This window comes from Bubalus bubalis, chromosome 9 (genome assembly GCF_019923935.1).
Source record: "Bubalus bubalis isolate 160015118507 breed Murrah chromosome 9, NDDB_SH_1, whole genome shotgun sequence".
Lineage (NCBI taxonomy): Eukaryota > Metazoa > Chordata > Mammalia > Artiodactyla > Bovidae > Bubalus > Bubalus bubalis.
In genome coordinates this window covers 58705865-58727272 of record NC_059165.1, presented here as the reverse complement: position 1 = coordinate 58727272, position 21408 = coordinate 58705865, and the positions used below count along the sequence as shown (strand labels likewise).

The 21408-nt window shown below is 40.3% G+C and overlaps 1 protein-coding gene across 1 annotated transcript; it reads left to right on the top strand.

Moving 5' to 3' along the window:
- The first annotated feature begins 1915 nt into the window (after positions 1-1915).
- Positions 1916-19886, top strand: LOC112587044 (protocadherin gamma-A1-like). Its single transcript, XM_025294049.3, has 3 exons — positions 1916-2356; positions 11371-11624; positions 13504-19886. The coding sequence occupies exon 3, from the start codon at positions 15642-15644 to the stop codon at positions 18072-18074; it is 2433 nt and encodes an 810-aa protein (XP_025149834.3). The 5' UTR covers positions 1916-2356; positions 11371-11624; positions 13504-15641; the 3' UTR covers positions 18075-19886.
- The last annotated feature ends 1522 nt before the right edge of the window (positions 19887-21408 follow it).

The window sequence follows — 21408 nt, the reverse complement described above, 5'->3', positions numbered from 1 at the left end:
CCAATGAGACAGCTCTTTGCATCAGGTGACCAAACTATTGGAGTTTCAGCTTCAACATCAGTCCTTCCAATGAACACTGAGGACTAATCTCCTTTAGGATGGACTGGTTGGATCTCCTTACAGTCCAAGGGACTCTCAAGAGTCTTCTCCAATACCATAGTTCAAAAGCATCAATTCTTCAGCACTCAGCTTTCTTTATAGTCCAACTCTCACATCCATAATTGACAGCTGGAAAAACCGTAGCCTTGACTGGACGGACCTTTATTGACAAAGTGATGTCTCTGCTTTTTAATATGCTATTTAGGTTGGTCATAACTTTCCTTGCAAGGAGTAAGCATCTTTTAATTTCATGGCTTCAATCACCATCTGCAGTGATTTTGGAGCCCCCCAAAATAAAGTCAGCCACTGTTGCCCCATCTATTTGCCATGAAGTGATGGGACCAGATGCCATGATCTTAGTTTTCTGAATGTTGAGCTTTAAGCCAACTTTTTCACTCTCCTCTTTCACTTTCATCAAGAAGCTCTTTAGTTCTTCTTCACTTTCTGCCATAAGGGTGGTGTCATCTGCATATCTGAGGTTATTGATGTTTCTCCTGGCAACCTTGATTCCAGCTTGTGCTTCCTCCAGCCCAGCGTTTCTCATGATGTACCCTGCATAGAAGTTAAATAAGCAGGGTGACAATATACAGCCTTGATGGACTCCTTTTCCTATTTGGAACCAGTCTGTTGTTCCATGTTCAGTTCTAACTGTTGCTTTCTGACCTGCATACAGGTTTCTCAAGAAGCATGTCCGTGCTGATGTATATATAATTTCCAGGATGATCTGTTTCCTCTTTTTGAAGAAGTGTTTCCAATGTGCTAGTCCCTTAATTGTACCCAATTTTAGTTAACTCATGGATATGAATTTAACATGCTGGCCTCTGCATAATGCTTTATTTAATCCTATAAAATCTGAGGCCAGCCATGCTTATACATGAGAATAATCCAAATATTGCTTTGCATTTCAATTGCCTGTGAGTTTTATGATGCTCAAATATCTTTATCACAGAAAATAATTTGAGATCAATTCTGGGAAATTTAGATTTTCAAAAATTATGATCTATTTCAGTTAGTAAACCTTGAAATAGAAGGTTGTCAGAGATAATTGAAAGAATCAACTGTACCCCAAAAAAGATACCCCAAAAGTATCTACCTCCTTCAATTGTGAAACATATTTTCTGCCTTTGAATTTAATACATTTTCTGAATGCAGTTTATAAGGGGTAATTACACTGATCCTAGAACTAAGGGCACTGCAATATCACCATTACCTTAATGTCTGTTGATAAATTCAGTTTTTTTTTCATCAAATCCATTTGACATATAGAAACCATTGAGTTAATAAAAGAATTACACTCCTGTGGTTGTTCCATAGAATATCTGTGATACTGGTGAACCAAATATTTCGGTGAAGCAGTAAATTGCCCACTGTGGGAACAAGCCTCAAAGGGCTTCCTACCTGTGATAAAGGAGTATCACGATCAGGCTAGTGCTGTATGTTTGAAAATTCCTTTTAATAAACTTTCAAGTTCCTTATACTATGGAGATTATGTGGGTGTTGGGAGAAGCCTTGTTTATATTTTGGAAACTGAAAATTATAGGAGTGAGGAAATAGCAAATGCCCCCAAAATATACCTTATATACTGTTCCAGCAGTATATAATCAGTAAAAAGCAGGATAACGATAATGTAGCAGCCTCTTGTATCAAACAGGAAGCTTTCTATAGGAAAAAAGGTCAACCTACACTGGTTTAAACAATAAGAAAATGTGTTATCTCAAAAACTAGGTAGTCTAGAGTAACTCTGTCCAAGAGAAATACAACATGAGCCACAGGTGAAAGCTACATATGTATGTTAAATTACCTAGAGGCCACATTAAAATGCCAAAAAAAGCACATTAAATTAATTTAAATAGCATTTTATTTAACATAATTATCAAAAATATTGTTAAACATGTAATCAGTATAAAATTATTAATGACATATTTTACAATCTTATTTTTTACTGACTCTTCAAAATCAGGTGTGTATTTTACACTTAAGGCACATTTCAGTTTGGACTATCCACTGGCCCAATGGCCACATGTGGGTGGGTGGTTACAGTATCAGACAGTGTAGTTCTAGAACTATGGCTGCCTCTAGGCAGGATAGAATCATGGTCTGGCATGAATTGTTTAACTGTTGCTAATTTTGGAGAATGAGCATTTATTTATATTTTCGTATTTTTTCAGCCTTACCCTCACCTCCTTGTAAACTTCCAAAGTCTGTGGTCATAAGAAACCTGCCAGCAGTAACTGAGGAACTTCCTTCCTTGTCCATGGTAAGTTCAGAGAGTGGTTCTTTCCAACCAGAATCTGTCTTTCAGTTTGATTGGACCAGCTTAGACCATATGCCTATCCCTGGCTCAATCATAGTCACCAGCACCAGAGGAATACCTTAAGCCTGTATTTTCAAAATGGTGGGGAGGAAAAGACATTCATTGATGTCTGGAACATTTTGATTGTTGCACCTGTGGGATCTACTGGCATCTCATGGGTGCTGCTAAATATCCTGCAATGCATAAAACATCCTCCCTACAACAAAGTTATCTAACTCAAAATATTGCAGTAGTACCAGGGTTGAGAAACCTTGCCCCAAGCTTGTTATTTTTTAACTCATGGTTTTTAAAAAGACATCTATTTACTTGGCTGTGTTGGGTCTTAGTTGCCATACTCAGGATCTTCATTGTGTCCTTTGGGGTCTTCCCAGACCAGGGGTTGAACCCATGTGCCCTGCATTGCAAGGTGGGTTATTAACCACTATACCACCAGGGAAGTCCCACACTAGGACTATTTTTAATTATTAATTGCTTTAATACATATTCCTAAACACTGGCAAGAGGAATGAGATCACCAGTATTGGCTTAGAACTATCAGAACCTACTATCACTGTGAATAGTTTCAGCTGCCCCTTAAGTACACAGAGGGTGGCCCACTAAAAAGGAAGTGTTGGTAGAGAGGAAAGGGCATGGGCAACTGTCATAATCTATTTGGGTTGCTGTATCAAAATACCATAACTTGAGTGGCTTATAATCAATGGAAATTTATTTCTCAGATCTGAAGGCTGAGAAGTCTGAAAAACGCAATGGCAGCTTTGGTGTCTGATGAGGGCAGGCTTCCTGGTTCATAGGTGGTAGTCATTTTTTGCTCTGACCTCACATGGTGAAAGCGATGGGGGAACTCTCTATGGCCCATTTTACAGAGGGACTAATGCCATTTATGAGGACTCCACTCTCATGACCTAATCACCTCCCCAAAGCCCTACCTCTCAATACCATCACATTAAATTCCAACAAATGAATTTTTTTGCAGGGTGACATAAATATTCAGTCTATAGAGGTAATCAGTAGTATCCATGAGAGAGCGGATTATTATGAGGATTATAATAGTATATATAATCTATATACTACTAATCAGTTCAGTCGCTCAGTCGTGTCCAACTCTTTGCGGCCCCGTGAATCGCAGCACTCCAGGCCTCCCTGTCCATCACCAACTCCCAGAGTTCACTCAGACTCACGTCCATCGAGTCAGTGATGCCACCCAGCCATCTCATCCTCTGTCGTCCCCTTTTGCTCCTGCCCCCAATCCCTCCCAGCATCAGAGTCTTTTCCAATGAGTCAACTCTTCGCATGGGGTGGCCAAAGTACTGGAGTTTCAGCTTTAGCATCATTCCTTCCAAAGAAATCCCAGGGCTGATCTCCTTCAGAATGGACTGGTTGGATCTCCTTGCAGTCCAAGGAACTCTCAAGCGTCTTCTCCAACACCACAGTTCAAAAGCATCAATTATTTGGCGCTCAGCCTTCTTCACAGTACAACTCTCACATCCATACATGACCACAGGAAAAACCATAGCCTTGACTAGACAGACCTTTGTTGGCAAAGTAATGTCTCTGCTTTTGAATATGCTACCTAGGTTGCTCATAACTTTCCTTCCAAGGAGTAAGCATCTTTTAGTTTCATGGCTGCAGTCACCATCTGCAGTGATTTTGGAGCCCAGAAAAATAAAGTCTGACACTGTTTCCACTGTTTCCCCATCTATTTGCCATGAAGTGATGGGACTGGATGCCATGATCTTCATTTTCTGAATGTTGAGCTTTAAGCCAACTTTTTCACTCTCCTCTTTCACTTTCATCAAGAGGCTTTTTAGTTCCTCTTCACTTTCTACCATAAGGGTGGTGTCATCTGCATATCTGAGGTTATTGATATTTCTCCCAGCAATCTTGATTCCAGCTTGTGCTTCCCCCAGCCCAGCGTTTCTCATGATGTACTCTGCATAGAAGATAAATAAACAGGGTGACAATATACAATCTTGACATACTCCTTTTCCTATTTGGAACCATTCTGTTGTTCCATGTCCAGTTCTAATTGTTGCTTTCTGACCTGCATACAGATTTCTCAAGAGGCAGATCAGGTGGTCTGGTATTCCCATCTCTTTCAGGATTTTCCACAGTTTATTGTGATCCACACAGTCAAAGGTTTTGGCATAGTCAATAAAGCAGAAATAGATATTTTTCTGGAACTCTCTTGCTTTTTCCATGATCCAGCAGATGTTGGCAATTTGATCTCTGGTTCCTCTGCCTTTTCTAAAACCAGCTTGGACATCTGGAAGTTCACAGTTCACGTATTGCTGAAGCCTGGCTTGGAGAATTTTGAGCATTACTTTACCAGCATGTGAGATGAGTGCAATTGTGCGGTAGTTTGAGCATTCTTTGGCATTGCCTTTCTTTGGGATTGGAATGAATACTGACCTTTTCCAGTCCTGTGGCCACTGCTGAGTTTTCCAAATTTGCTGGCATATTGAGTGCAGCACTTTCACAGCATCATCTTTCAGGATTTGGAATAGCTCAACTGGAATTCCATCACCTCCACTAGCTTTGTTCGCAGTGATGCTTTCTAAGGTCCACTTGACTTCACATTCCAGGATGTCTGGCTCTAGGTCAGTGATCACACCATTGTGATTATCTGGGTCATGAAGATCTTTTTTGTATAGTTCTTCTGTGTATTCTTGTCATCTCTTCTTAATATCTTCTGCTTCTGTTAGGTCCATACCATTTCTGTCCTTTATCGAGCCCATCTTTGCATGAAATGTTCCCTTGGTATCTCTAATTTTCTTGAAGAGATCTCTAATCTTTCCCATTCTGTTGTTTTCCTCTATTTCTTTGCATTGATCGCTGAAGAAGGCTTTCTTATCTCTTCTTGCTATTCTTTGGAACTCTGCATTCAGATGTTTGTATCTTTCCTTTTCTCCTTTGCTTTTCACTTCTCTTCTTTTCACAGCTATTTGTAAGGCCTCCCCAGACAGCCATTTTGCTTTTTTGCATTTCTTTTCCATGGGGATGGTCTTGATCCCTGTCTCCTGTACAATGTCACAAACCGCCATCCATAGTTCATCAGGCACTCTATCTATCAGATCTAGGCCCTTAAATCTATTTCTCACTTCCACTGTATAATCATAAGGGATTTGGTTTAGGTCATACCTGAATGGTCTAGTGGTTTTCCCTACTTTCTTCAATTTAAGTCTGATTTTGGCAATAAGGAGTTCATGATCTGAGCCACAGTCAGCTCCTGGTCTTGTTTCTACTAATAGTATATATAATATATATATATATATATATATATATATATAATTCAAAAAAGGACACAATGGCCAATAAGCACATTAGAACATGCTTAACATTACTAATTATTAGGGAAATGCAAATGAAAACAACAGCCAGGTACCACCTCATACCCACTAGGATGACTGCTATAAAAAGAACAGAAAATAATAAATATTATCGAGGATGAAGAATCAGGAAACCCTTGTGTACAGTTAGTGGGAATGAGGTAAAATAGCATAGCCACTGTGAAAAACTGTCAGTGTTTCCTCTAAAAATTAAAAATAGAATTACTATATGATCCATCAATTCCACTTTTGTGTATATACCCTAAAGAATTGAAAGCAGGGTCTATAAGAGATCTTTATCACCCTTGTTCATAGCTGCATTATTCACAATAGCTAAAAGTTAGATACACCCAAGGTATTTATCAACCAGTGAATGCATGAGCAAAATGTGGTATGTATACATACAATGGAATATTATTCAGCTTTAAAAAGAAAGGAAATTCTTTTTATAAAATTGAAATATAATTGACCTCAGTTCAGTTCAGTTCAGTCACTCAGTCATGTCCGACTCTTTGCGGCCCCATGAATCGCAGCATGCCAGGCCTCCCTGTCCATCACCAACTCCCAGAGTTCACTAAAACTCATGTCCGTCGAGTCGGTGATGCCATCCAACCATCTCATCCTCTGTCGTCCCCTTCTCCTCCTGCCCCCAATCCCTTCTAGCATCAGAGTCTTTTCCAATGAGTCAGCTCTCCCCATGAAGGGCCAAAGTACTGGAGTTTCAGCTTCAGCATCAGTCCTTCCAATGAACACCCAGAACTGATTTCCTTTAGAATGGACTGGTTGGATCTCTTTGCAGTCCAAGGGACTCTCAAGAGTCTTCTCCAACACCATAGTTCAAAAGCATCAATTATTTGGCACTCAGCCTTCTTCACAGTCCAACTCTCACATCCATACATAACCACTGGAAAAACTATAGCCTTGACTAGACGAACCTTTGTTGGCAAAGTAATGTCTCTGCTTTTTAATATGCTATCAAGGTTGCTCATAACTTTCCTTCCAAGGAGTAAGCATCTTTTAGTTTCATGGCTGCAATCAACATCTGCAGTGATTTTGGAGCCCAGAAGAATAAAGTCAGCCACTGTTTCCACTGTTTCCCCATCTATTTGCCATGAAGTGATGGGATCAGATGCCATGATCTTAGTTTTCTGAATGTTGAGCTTTAAGCCAACTTTTTCACTCTCCTCTTTCACTTTCATCAAGAGGCTCTTTAGTTCCTCTTCACTTTCTGCCATAAGGGTGGTGTCATCTGCATATCTGAGGTTATTGATATTTCTCCTGGCAATCTTGATTCCAGCTTGTGCTTCCCCCAGCCCAGCGTTTCTCATGATGTACTCTGCATATAAGTCAAAGAAGCAGGGTGACAATATACAGCCTTGACAGACTCCTTTTCCTATTTGGAACCAGTCTGTTGTTCCATGTCCAGTTCTAACTGTGGCTTCCTGACCTGCATATAGGTTTCTCAAGAGGCAGGTCAGGTGGTCTGGTATTCCCATCTCTTTCAGAATTTCCCGCAGTTTATTGTGATCCACACAGTCAAAGGTTTTGGCATAGTCAATAAAGCAGAAATAGATGTTTTTCTGGAACTCTCTTGCTTTTTCAATGATCCAACAGATGCTGGAAATTTGATCTCTGGTTCCTCTGCCTTTTCTAAAACCAGCTTGGACATCTGGAAGTTCACAGTTCACGTATTGCTGAAGCCTGGCTTGGAGAATTTTGAGCATTACTTTACTAGCATGTGAGATGAGGGCAATTGTGCGGTAGCTTGAGCATTCTTTGGCATTGCCTTTCTTTGGGATTGGAATAAATACTGACCTTTTCCAGTCCTGTGGCCACTGCTGAGTTTTCCAAATTTGCTGGCATATTGAGTGCAGCACTTTCACAGCATCATCTTTCAGGATTTGGAATAGCTCAACTGGAATTCCATCACCTCCACTAGCTTTGTTTGTAGAGATGCTTTCTAAGGCCCACTTGACTTCACATTCCAGGATGTCTGGCTCTAGGTGAGTGATCACACCATCGTGATTATCTTGGTCATGAAGATCTTTTTTGTACAGTTCTTCTGTGCATTCTTGCCATCTCTTCTTAATATCTTCTGCTTCTGTTAGGTCCATACCATTTCTGCCCTTTATCGAACCCATCTTTGCATGAAACATTACCTTGGTATCTCTAATTTTCTTGAAGAGATCTCTAGTCTTTCCCATTCTGTTGTTTTCCTCTATTTCTTTGCACTGATCACTGAGGAAGGCTTTCTTATCTCTCCTTGCTATTCTTTGGAACTCTGCATTCAGATGCTTATATCTTTCCTTTTCTCCTTTGCTTTTCACTTCTCTTCTTTTCACAGCTATTTGTAAGGCCTCCCCAGACAGCCATTTTGCTTTTTTGCATTTCTTTTCCGTGGGATGGTCTTGATCCCTGTCTCCTATACAATGTCACAAACCTCCATCCATAGTTCATCAGGCACTCTATCAGATCTAGTCCCTTAAATCTATTTCTCACTTCCACTGTATAATCATAAGGGATTTGATTTAGGTCATACCTGAATGGTCTAGTGGTTTTCCTACTTTCTTCAATTTAAGTCTGAATTGGGCAATAAGGAGTTCATGATCTGAGCCACAGTCAGCTCCCGGTCTTGTTTTTGCTGACTGTATACAGCTTCTCCATCTTTGGCTGCAAAGAATATAATCTGATTTCAGTGTTGACCATCTGATGATGTCCATGTGTAGAGTCTTTCCTGCCTTGTTGGAAGAGGGTGTTTGCTATGACCAGTGTATTCTCTTGGCAAAACTCTATTAGCCTCTGCCCTGCTTCATTCCGTATTCCAAGGCCAACTTTGCCTGTTACTCCAGGTGTTTCTTGACTTCCTACTTTTGCATTCCAGCCCCCTATAATGAAAAGGACGTCTTTTGGGGGTGTTAGTTCTAAAAGGTCTTGTAGGTCCTCATAGAACTGTTCAACTTCAGCTTCTTCAGTGTTACTGGTTGGTGCATAGGCTTGGATTGCTATGATATTGAATGGTTTGCCTTGAAAACGAACAGAGATCATTCTGTCATTTTTGAGATTGCATCCAGGTACTGCATTTCAGACTCTTTTGTTGACCATGATGGCTACTCCATTTCTTCTAAGGGATTCCTGCCCACAGTTGTAGATATAATGGTCATCTGAGTTAAATTCACCCATTCCAGTCCATTTTAGTTCGCTGATTCCTAGAATGTCGATGTTCACTCTTGCCATCTCCTGTTTGACCACTTCCAATTTGTCTTGATTCATGGACCTAACATTCCAGGTTCCTATGCAATATTGCTCTTTACAGCATCGGACCTTGCTTCTATCACCAGTCACATCCACAACTGGGTATTGTTTTTGCTTTGGCTCCATCCCTTCATTCTTTCTGGAGTTATTTCTCCACTGATCTTCAGTAGCATATTGGGCACCTACTGACCTGGGGAGTTCCTCTTTCAGTATTCTATCATTTTGCCTTTTCGTACTGTTCATGGGGTTCTCAAGGCACGAATACTGAAGTGGTTTGCCATTCCCTTCTCCAGTGGATCACATTCTGCCAGACCTCTCCACCGTGACCCACCGTCTTGGGTGGCCCCACACGGCATGGCTTAATTTCATTGAGTTAGACAAGGCTGTGGTCCGTGTGATCAGATTGACTAGTTATCTGTGAATATAGTTTCAGTGTGTCTGCCCTCTGACCTACAACACTATATTAGTTCCAGGTGTACAACATAGTCATTCAGTATTTTTGTACATTACAAAATAATCACGACCACTGTAAGTCTAGTTGCCATCTGTCACCATACAAAGTTATTATGATTTTATTGACTATACTGTATTCCCCATGCTATCGATTTCATCCTTGTAACTCATTTATTTTGTAACTGGAAGTTTGTACCTCTTAATATTCCTCACCTATTTTACTCATCCCCACACCCTTGTGACAGCCACCTGATTGTTCTTTGTATCTATGCATCTGTTTGTTTTATGTTTTTCTTTTTTCGGTTCCACATATAAGTGAAATCATATGGGATGTGTCTTCTTCTGTTTGCCTTACTTCACTTAGCATTATATCCTCTATGTCCATTCATGTTGTAGCAAATGGCAAGATTTTTTAAAAAGATTTATTTATTTATTTATTTTTTACCTGTGGTGACTCTTCATTGCTGCACTTGGGCTTTCTCTAGTTTTGGGAGCAAAACTTTGTTGCAGTGCACAAGCTTCTCATTTCCCTGGCTTCTTTTATTGTAGAGCATGTTCAAGGGCTTCAGTAGTTGTGGCACATGGGCTTAGTTGCTGCAGAGCATGTGGGATCTTCTGGGACCAGAGATGGAACGGTGTCCCTTGCACTACAAGATGATTCTTAACCACTGGACCACCAGGGAAGCCCAAGATTTTGTTCTTATTTATGGCAGTATACATATGCCATATGTACATACATGTACACCACATCTTATTTATCCATTCATTTATTGTTGGACAATTAGGTTGCTTCCATATCTTGGCTGTTGTGAATGGTGCTGCAGTGAACATAGCGGTGCTTAATCTTTCCAAATTAGTGTTGTTGTTGTTGTTATTGTTATTTTCAGAAACATACCCAGAAATGGAATTTCTGCATCATGTGGTAGTTCTGTTTTTAATTTTTTAGGAACCTCATACTCTTTTTAAAAAGGAAGGAAATTCTGATATAATACTGCAACATGGATTAACTTTGAGGATATTATGCTATGTAAAATAAGCAAGTGAAAAAAAAGACAAATACTGTATGATTCCACTTATATGAGTTATTTAGAATAGTCAAAATCATAGAGACAGCAAGTAGAATGATGTTGCCAAGGGCTGGAGAAAGAGGAGAATGAGGAATTACCATTTAATTGGTAGACGGTTTCAGTTTTATGAGATAAAAAAGAATTCCAGAGATAGATAATTGTGATAGTTGCATGACACTATGAATGTACTTAATATTACTAAACTGTACACTTAAAATGGTTATGTTGGTAAATTTTGTTTTATGTAAAATCATAATTGAATAATGCAATTACTGATACTTTAAATTTTTTGTTGGTATTTTCTACTTTTTATAGTGGTGATTTCTTTTATATTATAGAATATACAGTGAGAATTTCCTTTTCTAATGTAAAATTGTTTTTACAATGGATAATTTCTTGAGTAAAAAATGTTTAAGAAAAAGAAACTTCAGTAGTATTCTTCAAAAGAAAATGTCAAGAGGGAAATTGTGTAAGAATTTTAAGCTGATGTGAATTTTAATAAATTTAAACATTTGTTTTAAATTTTGTAGAAAGACCATTTTATTGATACTTTGTCAAAAAGAAATAGTGACCGGTAGCCTTTATACTGAACCAACTGGTATTTTAAAATAAATCCCGGAAATAAAGGAGGACTTTCAGAAATAACAATCGGTAGATATCCTACTGGACCTCTGGGTGCCGCTGTCGGCCAATCCGTGGCTGGAGTGAAACAAAGGGATCCACTAGCGATTCTGACGCAGCAATGTCCGCAGACTTTTGAGAAATGCACCAGGAGCAGACTGCACACCATCTCTCCCGCAATCTGCTCCAGATATCTGGGTCTAGAAGGTGAGAAAGAGCCGCTGCCTTTTCTTTCCAGCGCACTTTGGTAATCCGAGGAGCAGCTGTAGTGAGGTGTATTCAGACCTACAAAGCAGCATCAAGAAGAGATGGAAGTCTCCTTACAGGGAAGACGCTGGAGCGAAGGAAGCGCTCTTTCTTTCCCGATGTCTTTGTTCAACTTAGTGAACTGCGCAGAAGAGGCACTGTGAGATTCCTTCCGGGAGACGTAGCCAAGGATTTAAAAGTGGGGATTCGCGCCAAAGATCTACTTCTCGGTGACCAGAACCATGGGTGAGTGCTGAGCAAGGAGCAGGGAGGAGCAAAAGAATGACAGGATAGATGTAGCCAATAGGCCAAAGGGAGTCCCTAGGACCCTTGAATTCTGAAACCTTCACTGGAAATTCTTTTACATAATAAAAGTAGTTATATAAATATTTTATATTTATATTTATATATTTATATATTTTATGTAAACTATTTCTATTAAAGTAGGGCTTCCGTGGTGGCTCAATGGTAAACAATCTGCTTGCCAATGCAGGAGGCTCAGTTCGATCCCTGGGTTGAAACGATCCCCTGGAGAAGGAAATGGCAACACACTCCAGTATTCTTGCCTGGGAAATACCATGGACAGAGGAGCCTGGTGGGCGATAGTCCATGGGGTTGCAAAAGAGTAAGACACGACTTAGCAACTAACCAACAACAATTTACCCTAGATATAAATAACATATGGCTTTGAGCACAGCCATTTGTATTGCAAATTCTGGAAAATATCTTAATAGGAGCAAAGTTTACTTCCAAACTGCAGTAGATATGGATGCCGCAAATAATTCTCTACAAGTTTATCAGATTAGTTTCAGTTAGACAGCTCTCTTACTGCCAAAAGTAAAAGAGAACACTGGGGCAGTAAATTCTCTGGTTATTTATTGGGAAAATCTGGACCAGTGTAGCAGAGCTGTCATCACTTAGTGGTTAAGAGGAGATTCAGGGGAAGATGCAGGTCTTGGATGCCAAAGCCAGTCCTCCCATACTGAGCTACAAGAGTACAGCAGTCTGTCTGCCAGAGAACCTCCTTGTCTGCGTTCTTCAGGTGATCCCTGCAGACCTAGATGACACCCTTAAGGTAGAGTTCTCCTCCACTTTTCACAGTCTCACCAGGCATACAGAATATATTCCATAATGACGGCACTGTCTTTGATTTTGAAGAATGACAGTTACATCACAGCATAGAAGAGAAGACTGGGGACAGTTAAGGGCCTTTTTCACAATCCTGGTTGAAATGGGGTTGAGAACTATAATGCAGAGCAGGTGACTTTCAGCTGGATGTTTAGTCCTATTAGAGATAAGAACTATAGTTGGTGTAATCAAAACAACAGGACTCAGAGACTTGCTTGAAAACAGCAGTGAAAGATAGAGAGAGTAATAAACAGAGAGCCAAACAATTCACCAGTGAGAATTAGTAATTCTTTGTAAACCACTGGCAGATGAAGTTCTAAACTGGGGGCTGACTTGGAATTATGAGGTAACTGACAAGAACAAGCTGTCCCTCTCCTCCCACACAAGCATCAGCCTGAATATAACCCACATCAGCAAAAACGCTCTAGTTTTCCAACAGGTCTACTGTATGGTCCAGGAGACTGTGAGCACTCACCCAGCGCCCCATCCATTGCACACTTTAGTGCTTCCAACTCAAATTTGGTGCTCTAAGTACATCCTGTTTTTCCTGACCAGTGACCTGGTGCTGTTGTCTGACATGTCAGCGAGTGTAGAGCACAATGGTGTTCAATGCAGCCTACCTTTGAGCTGACACTATGCCCCTCGACCAGGGCTCAGTGACATCATGAGTCAGCCTGTAATAGTGGACTACCACTGCCAAAACTTAGAGAACACTCGCTATGCCAGGAGTTGCACCTGGAAGTTGTGTCCCTCTTCAGTGGGGCACTGCTTACTGTGCAGCCCTACTACCTGGTCGCCAAGATGGACACTGACTGGGAACACCACCTGCCTGTCCTGTCAGGTGCTTCAGACCACCTGATCCGACTCTTCAACCTGAGGATGCCCAAGAGTCAGATGCCCACTATGGCACTATGGATGACAGGGATGTTGCTCTTGGGGACTTGCTGGTCACTGTGTTCAATGACAATATTCGTCACACTGCCACTGGTCTTTGCAGGAGCTATGGACAGACTTCCGTGACCACTCGGCACCTCCTACCAGAGCTGCAGTTTTACCTGGTTATGGCCTTTTGGCCTTGATCTCCATGCTCTTCTTCCTACAGTGACTCTGGCCATAGCCCAGTGCCTGCACTGCTCTTCCAGCCCTGCTTTCAGCCTGGTCCAAGCCTGGATTTGGAGTTGCTCCCACTTTAGCAGGAGAGATTTGCCCTATTCCTACTGTCAATTTATGGCTTGGCTTCATATCTTGCAATCTTAATTTCTTCAAATTAACTCGGAAACCTTTTAACTGGATAGTTTCTGTAGTACCATCAGTGAAGCCTTAAATATTACATTGGATTCAAATGTATACGTGTGAATTTTAACACGTTTACTTCATAAATATCTTTAGGGGTGAGGGGAGCTCTACAAATTCACTTGCTAGTTTCTATGTATATTTTGCTTTGTTTCATTAGCCAGAAAATTCCTTTGGGCAAAATTTTGTGCCTATTAATGTATGGTCTGAGAAGTTATGTTTCCTGCTGAAGAGTTCTCTCTTCGAAATATTGAAGGAAGTTCACAGCATCTTTAAGTTTCTGCTCTTGGTCTCCATTATACTTGTCTTTGAGAAGTGGAAAATTGTAGATTTGGTTATATAAGAACATAGATTCTCTCTCCCAAGAACTATTCTGGCCTTTGTTTCCTTTCTTTCATCATTTTCCAGACCCTTCTCAGTCATGGTGTCCATGGGTTGGCTGCCAATATCTAGCCCAATTTGTTCCTGAAAAATGTCAACCTCTAGAATGCAGAGATCATTCTTTCCTAACTTCTGTGTAAGTTTAAATAAATGGCACTAAGTCTGAGACATTTTAGTTAGTAACCATTTACTAATTTTGCAATGAGTAAAAGAAGGAAGGCAGTATAGTTTTAAAATCTTGCTATTTTAGAAAACCAACTTCTTTTGGAGAATGTATTAAGTGTGGATGTAGGAAAATACATGTTATTCTAATATAGACTATCTAAAAATAAAGATGTGGCATTTTTATTTTCAGTTTTGAAAAATATCACTGCCTCTTGTGTCTCTTAAAGTCTAAATTAGATATTCATGTGACATTTTTCCAATGAAATGTCAAGAACCCAGTGTTTTTTGTTTGGTTTGGTTTGGGTTTTTGGCCACAACTCTCAGTGCCTGGACCAGGGATCGAATCCATGTCCCTTGCACAGAGTCTTTTTTTTTTTTTTTTTACAGAGTCTTAATCACTGGACTGCCAGGGAAGTCCCAGCCCAGTGTTATTTTATTCAAAATATATTACTTTCAGCTGAGTTAAAGATCTTTTTAAAGTCCATATTAAAGGTATTTTTAAATCCACATAATACATAGATACTACAGTAAAAGAAAAATAGGATGGAGTAAAAAATATGTCCTTCAAAACTCCCAAGATTTCTGCTAAATATTCAGAGCACAACATACAGGAAGTAGGACAGTCCGATGTATTAAAGTCTTGCTTACACTCTGAAAATTTATTTTTCCTTTTAATTTTTTTTTTCATCCTCTAGTCAAAGGGCAGTTACTCTTCTCTATGGCCTGTGAAATGACCAGGCGGTCAACATACACTCCAGAGGTGGAGGGATGATAAGTCTCCTTTGTGTTATTTCCCGAATAGCAAACAGGGAATGCTTGGGAATTCCCAGGTAGTTTGGGAATACTACTGGAATATCCAACAGAGCTTGGATTCTACTGTATGTTACAATTTAGCAATAAGTAGATGTAATTAATTAATGAACATAGTAGTTTCTCCTTTTCATAGTGTTAATGTATTATGCTTAGCGAGTTTCTTGACAATAAACTAAGAAACGTAGATCAGCTGAAGGAGAAGAGAAAGTTCAAGTATTATCTAGGAGTGCAGTAACTGGTTAGGACTCTGGGTGCCGCTGTTCACCAGTCTGGAAGATGAAGGCAGCACGCATACACCCAGGGCGGGAGGGGGACTTCTTGAACCACCATCACTGCCGGATTGAAAAGTCTCTCTGAGGCTGCCCTGATCATACTTCTGGACCACTTTCTGCTCTGAATTCTCCTGAAAATTCTGTTTAGACTCAGAGAACAGGGAAATAATATTCTTGGTGCTGGACTGAGAGAATACGAAGCAAGAGAGCAATGGCGATTCGAGTGAAGGTGCTCGGCTGCCGCAGGCTGGTCCTACTGTACCTTTTTCTGGGGCTGTTGTTGGAAGCCCAGGCTGGGAAGATCCGCTACTCGGTGTCAGAAGAGACAGACAAAGCTTTCTTTGTGGGCAACATCGCCAAGGATCTGGGGCTACAACCCCAGGAGCTGATGGAGCGCGGAGTCCGAATCGTCTCCAGAGGTAGGAAGCAGCTCTTTGCTCTGAACCCGCGAAGCGGCAGCTTGGTCACCGCGGGCAGGATAGACCGGGAAGAGCTCTGCGCTCAGAGCGCGCGGTGTCTGGTGAGTTTTAACGTCTTAGTAGAGGATAAAATGAAGCTTTTCCCTGTTGAAGTGGAAATAATTGATATTAATGACAACACTCCCGAATTCCAGTTAGAAGAAGTGGAATTTAAAATCAATGAAATAACTGCTCCAGGTACCAGGATCCCCCTGCCTTCTGGGCAAGACCTTGATGTGGGTATGAATTCGCTCCAGAGCTATCAGCTCAGCTCCAACCCTCATTTCTCCCTGGATGCTCAACAGGGATCTGATGGGTCTCAACAGCCGGAGATGGTGCTGCAGAGTCCCCTAGACAGGGAAGAAGAAGCTGTCCATCACTTCCTCCTCACTGCTTTTGATGGGGGCAACCCAGCCCGTTCAGGAACCCTCCGAATTCGAGTTCAGGTGGTGGATGTAAATGACAACCCTCCAGCGTTTACACAAGCAGTGTACCACACAAGTGTACCCGAGAACGTGCCTCTGGGCACTCGGCTGCTCATGGTAAAAGCCACAGACCCAGATGAAGGTGCCAATGGGGAAGTAACATATTCATTTCATAATATAGACCAAAAAATGGCACAAATATTTCACTTGGATTCTTACACGGGAGAAATAACAAGTCAAGAACCTCTGGATTTTGAAGAATACACAATTTATCCAATGGAAATTCAAGCTCAGGATGGTGCAGGCCTCATGGCCAGAGCTAAGGTGCTGGTCAAAGTTCTGGACATAAATGATAATGCCCCAGAGGTAACCATCACCTCTGTCACTACTTCAGTCCCAGAAAACTTTCCTCCTGGGGCCACAATTGCTCTTATCAGTGTGCATGACCAGGACTCCGGAGACAATGGTCACACTTCATGTTCCATTTCTGGAAAACTACCCTTAAAATTAGAAAAGTTAGATGATAATTATTACCGTTTGGTGACAGAAAAAACAATGGATAGAGAACTTACCTCCCAGTACAACATTACAGTAACAGCCACAGATCAGGGAACTCCGACTCTATCTACCGAAACACACATTTCACTGCAAGTGACAGATATCAACGACAACCCCCCTGTTTTCCCCCAGGACTTCTATTCCACCTACATTCTAGAAAACAACCCCACAGGTGCCTCCATTTTCTGCGTGACAGCCCATGATGCCGACAGTAATGAGAATGCACAGGTCACTTATTCCCTGGTGGAGGACACCATCCAAGGAGTGCCTCTATCCTCCTATATCTCCGTCAACTCAGACACTGGAGTCCTATATGCCTTGCGATCGTTTGACTATGAGCAGTTCCAGGACCTGCAGTTGAGATTGATGGCTCGTGACAGCGGGGACCCACCACTCAGCAGCAACGTATCTGTGAGCATATTTGTGCTGGACCAGAACGACAACACACCTGAAATCCTGTATCCTGCACTCCCGACGGATGGTTCCACTGGTATGGAGCTGGCACCCCGCTCTGCAGAACCAGGCTACCTTGTTACCAAGGTGGTGGCAGTGGACAGAGACTCTGGCCAGAACGCCTGGCTATCTTACCGCCTACTCAAGGCCAGCGAGCCGGGACTCTTCGCGGTGGGGCTGCACACGGGCGAGGTGCGCACAGCGCGGGCCCTGCTAGACAGAGACGCGCTCAAGCAGAGCCTGGTGGTGGCGGTCCAGGATCACGGCCAGCCCCCTCTGTCGGCCACCATCACGTTCACTGTGGCTGTTGCTGACAGCATTCCAGAAGTGCTGGCCGACTTGGACAGCACTGAAACTTCCTCCCACCGGGACAACTCCAGCTTCACGCTGCACTTGGTAGTGGCTGTGGCCGCGGTCTCCTGTGTCTTCCTCGCCTTTGTCATCGCGTTGCTGGTGCTCAGATTGCGACGCTGGCACAGACTGCGTGCGCAGACTTCAGCAAGTGTATTGGCAGGCTTGCCCACCTCTCACTTTCTGGGTGTGGACGGGGTGCGGGCTTTCCTGCAGACCTATTCGCACGAGGTCTCGCTCACCGCGGACTCTCGGGGGAGTCACGTGATCTTCCCGCAGCCGAACTACGCCGACACGCTCATCAGTCAGGAGAGCAGTGAGAAAAAAGATTTTTTGTCAGTACCCCAGTCTTTACTTGAAGACAAAAAGGAAACATTTTCTCAGGTAAATCTTTTGTAGTAAATTTATCTAGATAAAGATAACTTCTGTTTTTACTTGCTTTCACTCTTTACTGCTAAAAAGTCTCTATTTCCCATCTTTGTGTTTGTCTTTGTGTTTATATTTACAGATCATGGGAAATCATTATTAAGTGTTTCTATCCAAGTATAATTGTTTTTTTTTTTCATTGAAAAGGAGATCGTAATTAATCATAATGTAGTTGGTTGGGACAGAGTTGTGGAAAGAGCATTGCATCAGAAACAAGGAGATTTGGCTTCTAACGTTTTCTTGCTTGCTTCTGGCCAAGTAATTTTTTCTTTACCATGCTCTTATCTGACAATGATAGAGTTTGACTAGGTCTACAAATATTTATGTGACTGATTCTGTTTTCAGATATCCTTAGATTATAAATATCTCATCTACTCCTAAATTTAATGTATATGTCATCTGTTGGGGTGCTGTTTTATTTTGGAATATTTGAAGAGGTAAAGATTGTCTAAAGTAGTATTTTAAGTTGTGTTAACATAAAATTATGGAAATTTAGGTAACCTGAAAATTTAAACTATTGTTGAATATCTTATCCCTTTGCTTACTGGTTTATTTATATATGTTTTATGCACACTTAAGAATACACCAAATGTTTAAGTAAGTTACAAAATGAAGTAATAAAATGGACGACAGAAAATTTCCTCTGCAATGTGAGAAACAGTTTGAAGCCTCCTGACTTGTATATTATGCCTGTAATGTAAACAACTAACAAAAATCAAATATATATTCCACTTTATTAGCTCTTCACAAGAAATGCATCATAAGTCCATGCTTTAAAATACTCTGTTCCAATAAATTAAAGAGATACATAAAATATAAAATGAAAAAAGCAAAAGCATAATAAGGCAAAAATAAAAATAAATAAATGGACCAAAGATGGGACAGAAAGTGGTGAGCCAGGCTAACACTAAAGTGGGAATTCTGGTCTTGGACTTACCTTGATTGGACAAATCTGTATACAATCTTATACACAACAAATATAGAACGACCATTTTTATATGAAAATATGGAGAATCTGCTGCTGCTGCTGCTAAGTCGCTTCAGTCATGTCCGACTCTGTGCGACCCCAGAGATGGCAGCCCACCAGGCTCCCCCATCCCTGGGATTCTCCAGGCAAGAACACTGGAGTGGGTTGCCATTTCCTTCTACAACAATTTAATACATAATCATCACATGCACAAAAGATGGCAGAGAAAATGTCAAAGTACCAATAATATACATGTTTATAACATGTGCTTAAATCACAAAGTGGGTAGTAGGGGGATAGGGGAGAGTTATTAATAATAAAAAGGTACAGACCTTGCATTGTAAGAAGAATAAGGCTGTAGGACCCAATATATAGAGTGGAGACTATAGTTGATAACATTATATTGTATAATAGAAATTTGCTAAGTGTAATTTAATTCTCTCTCTCACACACACAAAGGTAAGTATGTGAAGTGATGAATGTATTATTAGCTCAGTAGGAGGAATCCTTTCACAGTTTGTATATATATCAAATTATCATGTTGTACACTTTAAGTATCTTAAAATTTTATTTAAAATTGTACAGCTGGAAAAATCACAAAGCAAATACTTTAAAAGAAAACAAAATGAGCATTTAAATCTATACCACTAACTAGGATTGGATTTTAAAAATCACAATGGAAATAAAAACTCAAAAATTAAAATATTATTTATTTAAAATTGTGGAATGCCTCTAAAAGATATTTAGGGTTAAGTTTATAGGCAACCAGAAGAATTTCAAAAAACAAAGTATTAAAATTAGTGAAGTTAGCTCGACAATCAAGAAATAAAGCAAGAAATATATAATATCAGTATAAAGAAAATAACAAGAAAGGGAACAGAGTATAAATTATTGAAATGCAAACCAGGGAGAATTCTGATGGTGAAGTAATAGAAGCTGACACTAGTGGAGAGAAATTGAATCTTCTGTCAAGTCAAGTGCTGGGACTAATATTGGCTAGGCAGATAGCAAGACTAAAATTCATTTTAGAAATCTTAAAAGAAGACCCCAAATTCTGATTATAGACAAAGACCTGGAAAAAGAAAAGGAAAAGCAAGTGAGACTGGGAAACAATAAAACAGCTTAATACGAAGCAAGAAGCATGAGTGGGAAATAATGTACTGTGTAAAACCAAATGTTGTCAAAGACAAAGAAACAGAAAAATCTTTAGAGAAACTGCAAATAAGGGATGTCAAGTGGTTACTTAATGAGACTCAAAAGTATCAAAAGAGTGTTGAAGAAAAAGTTTCAAGAAACAAAATAGAGGTTCTACTAGAAAACATGGTGAGTTGATAAGAATTGTTTCCAATAAATATTTCATCAGTGTTCTCAGAGGAATGGATTGAAAATGAAAAAAGTTCAACAGGGAAGAATTCAAAAGGCAAAAAGCATGAAATGAGACCAGAAGTGTGCAATCTTGCTGAAGAATTGATTCGAAGTCCTATCTACTGTGACTTGTGACTAAATGGGGTTTATTAATTATGGATGCAAAAATATTCCAATGTAAGAAAATCTAATATAAAACTTCATATGAAAAGATTAAAGATAAAAGCTGTTCATTTCAATAAAGGCATAATAAAGGTCTTGAGAATATTCAACACGTTTAAAATCTTTTAGCAAACTGAAAACTGAAGGAAATGTACTTAAACTGACAAAGAATATTTGTCAAAAACTTATAGAACTATCCAAAGCAATCTACAGATTCAATTCAATGGCTATCAAAATCCAATGCCTTTTTTATAAGTAGAAAAAAGTCTATCCCAAAATTCACGTGGGGTATCAAGGGACCTCAAATAGCCAAAACAGTCTTGGAAAAAGAACAAACCACCTTCAGTTTCCTTCATGTTTTTGCTGCCTCTCACTCCAAGCATTTGTACTAAGGTTCTAGAACACTACTCTAGCCTCTTTCTTGATTCAGTCATACCCTTTAGGAGCCAGGTTCAATCCTGTCCTTAAAAGTGTTTCTGACCACCCCTTCCACCCAGGCTGAATATCCTTCCTATGTATTTTCCCATTGCCCAGGGTTTCCAACCATCATAGCAGTTGTCATACTCTATTAAAATACTCCGTTTACTGTGTCCTCCCTTATCATGTAAATTCCCTTGAGAACTGGGACTGTGTTCATCAGGTGCACCAGTTCTGTCTACAGCATCAATCAGGCAAAGTGTCAGGCAAAGGTTAGTCACTCAATTAAGTGTCTGATAACTCAATAATTTAAATACAGGTTATGGAAAAAATACAGGTTTTGAAGTTCAATACTAAGCACAGAAATTTAAAATATATAACATTAGAATATAATGT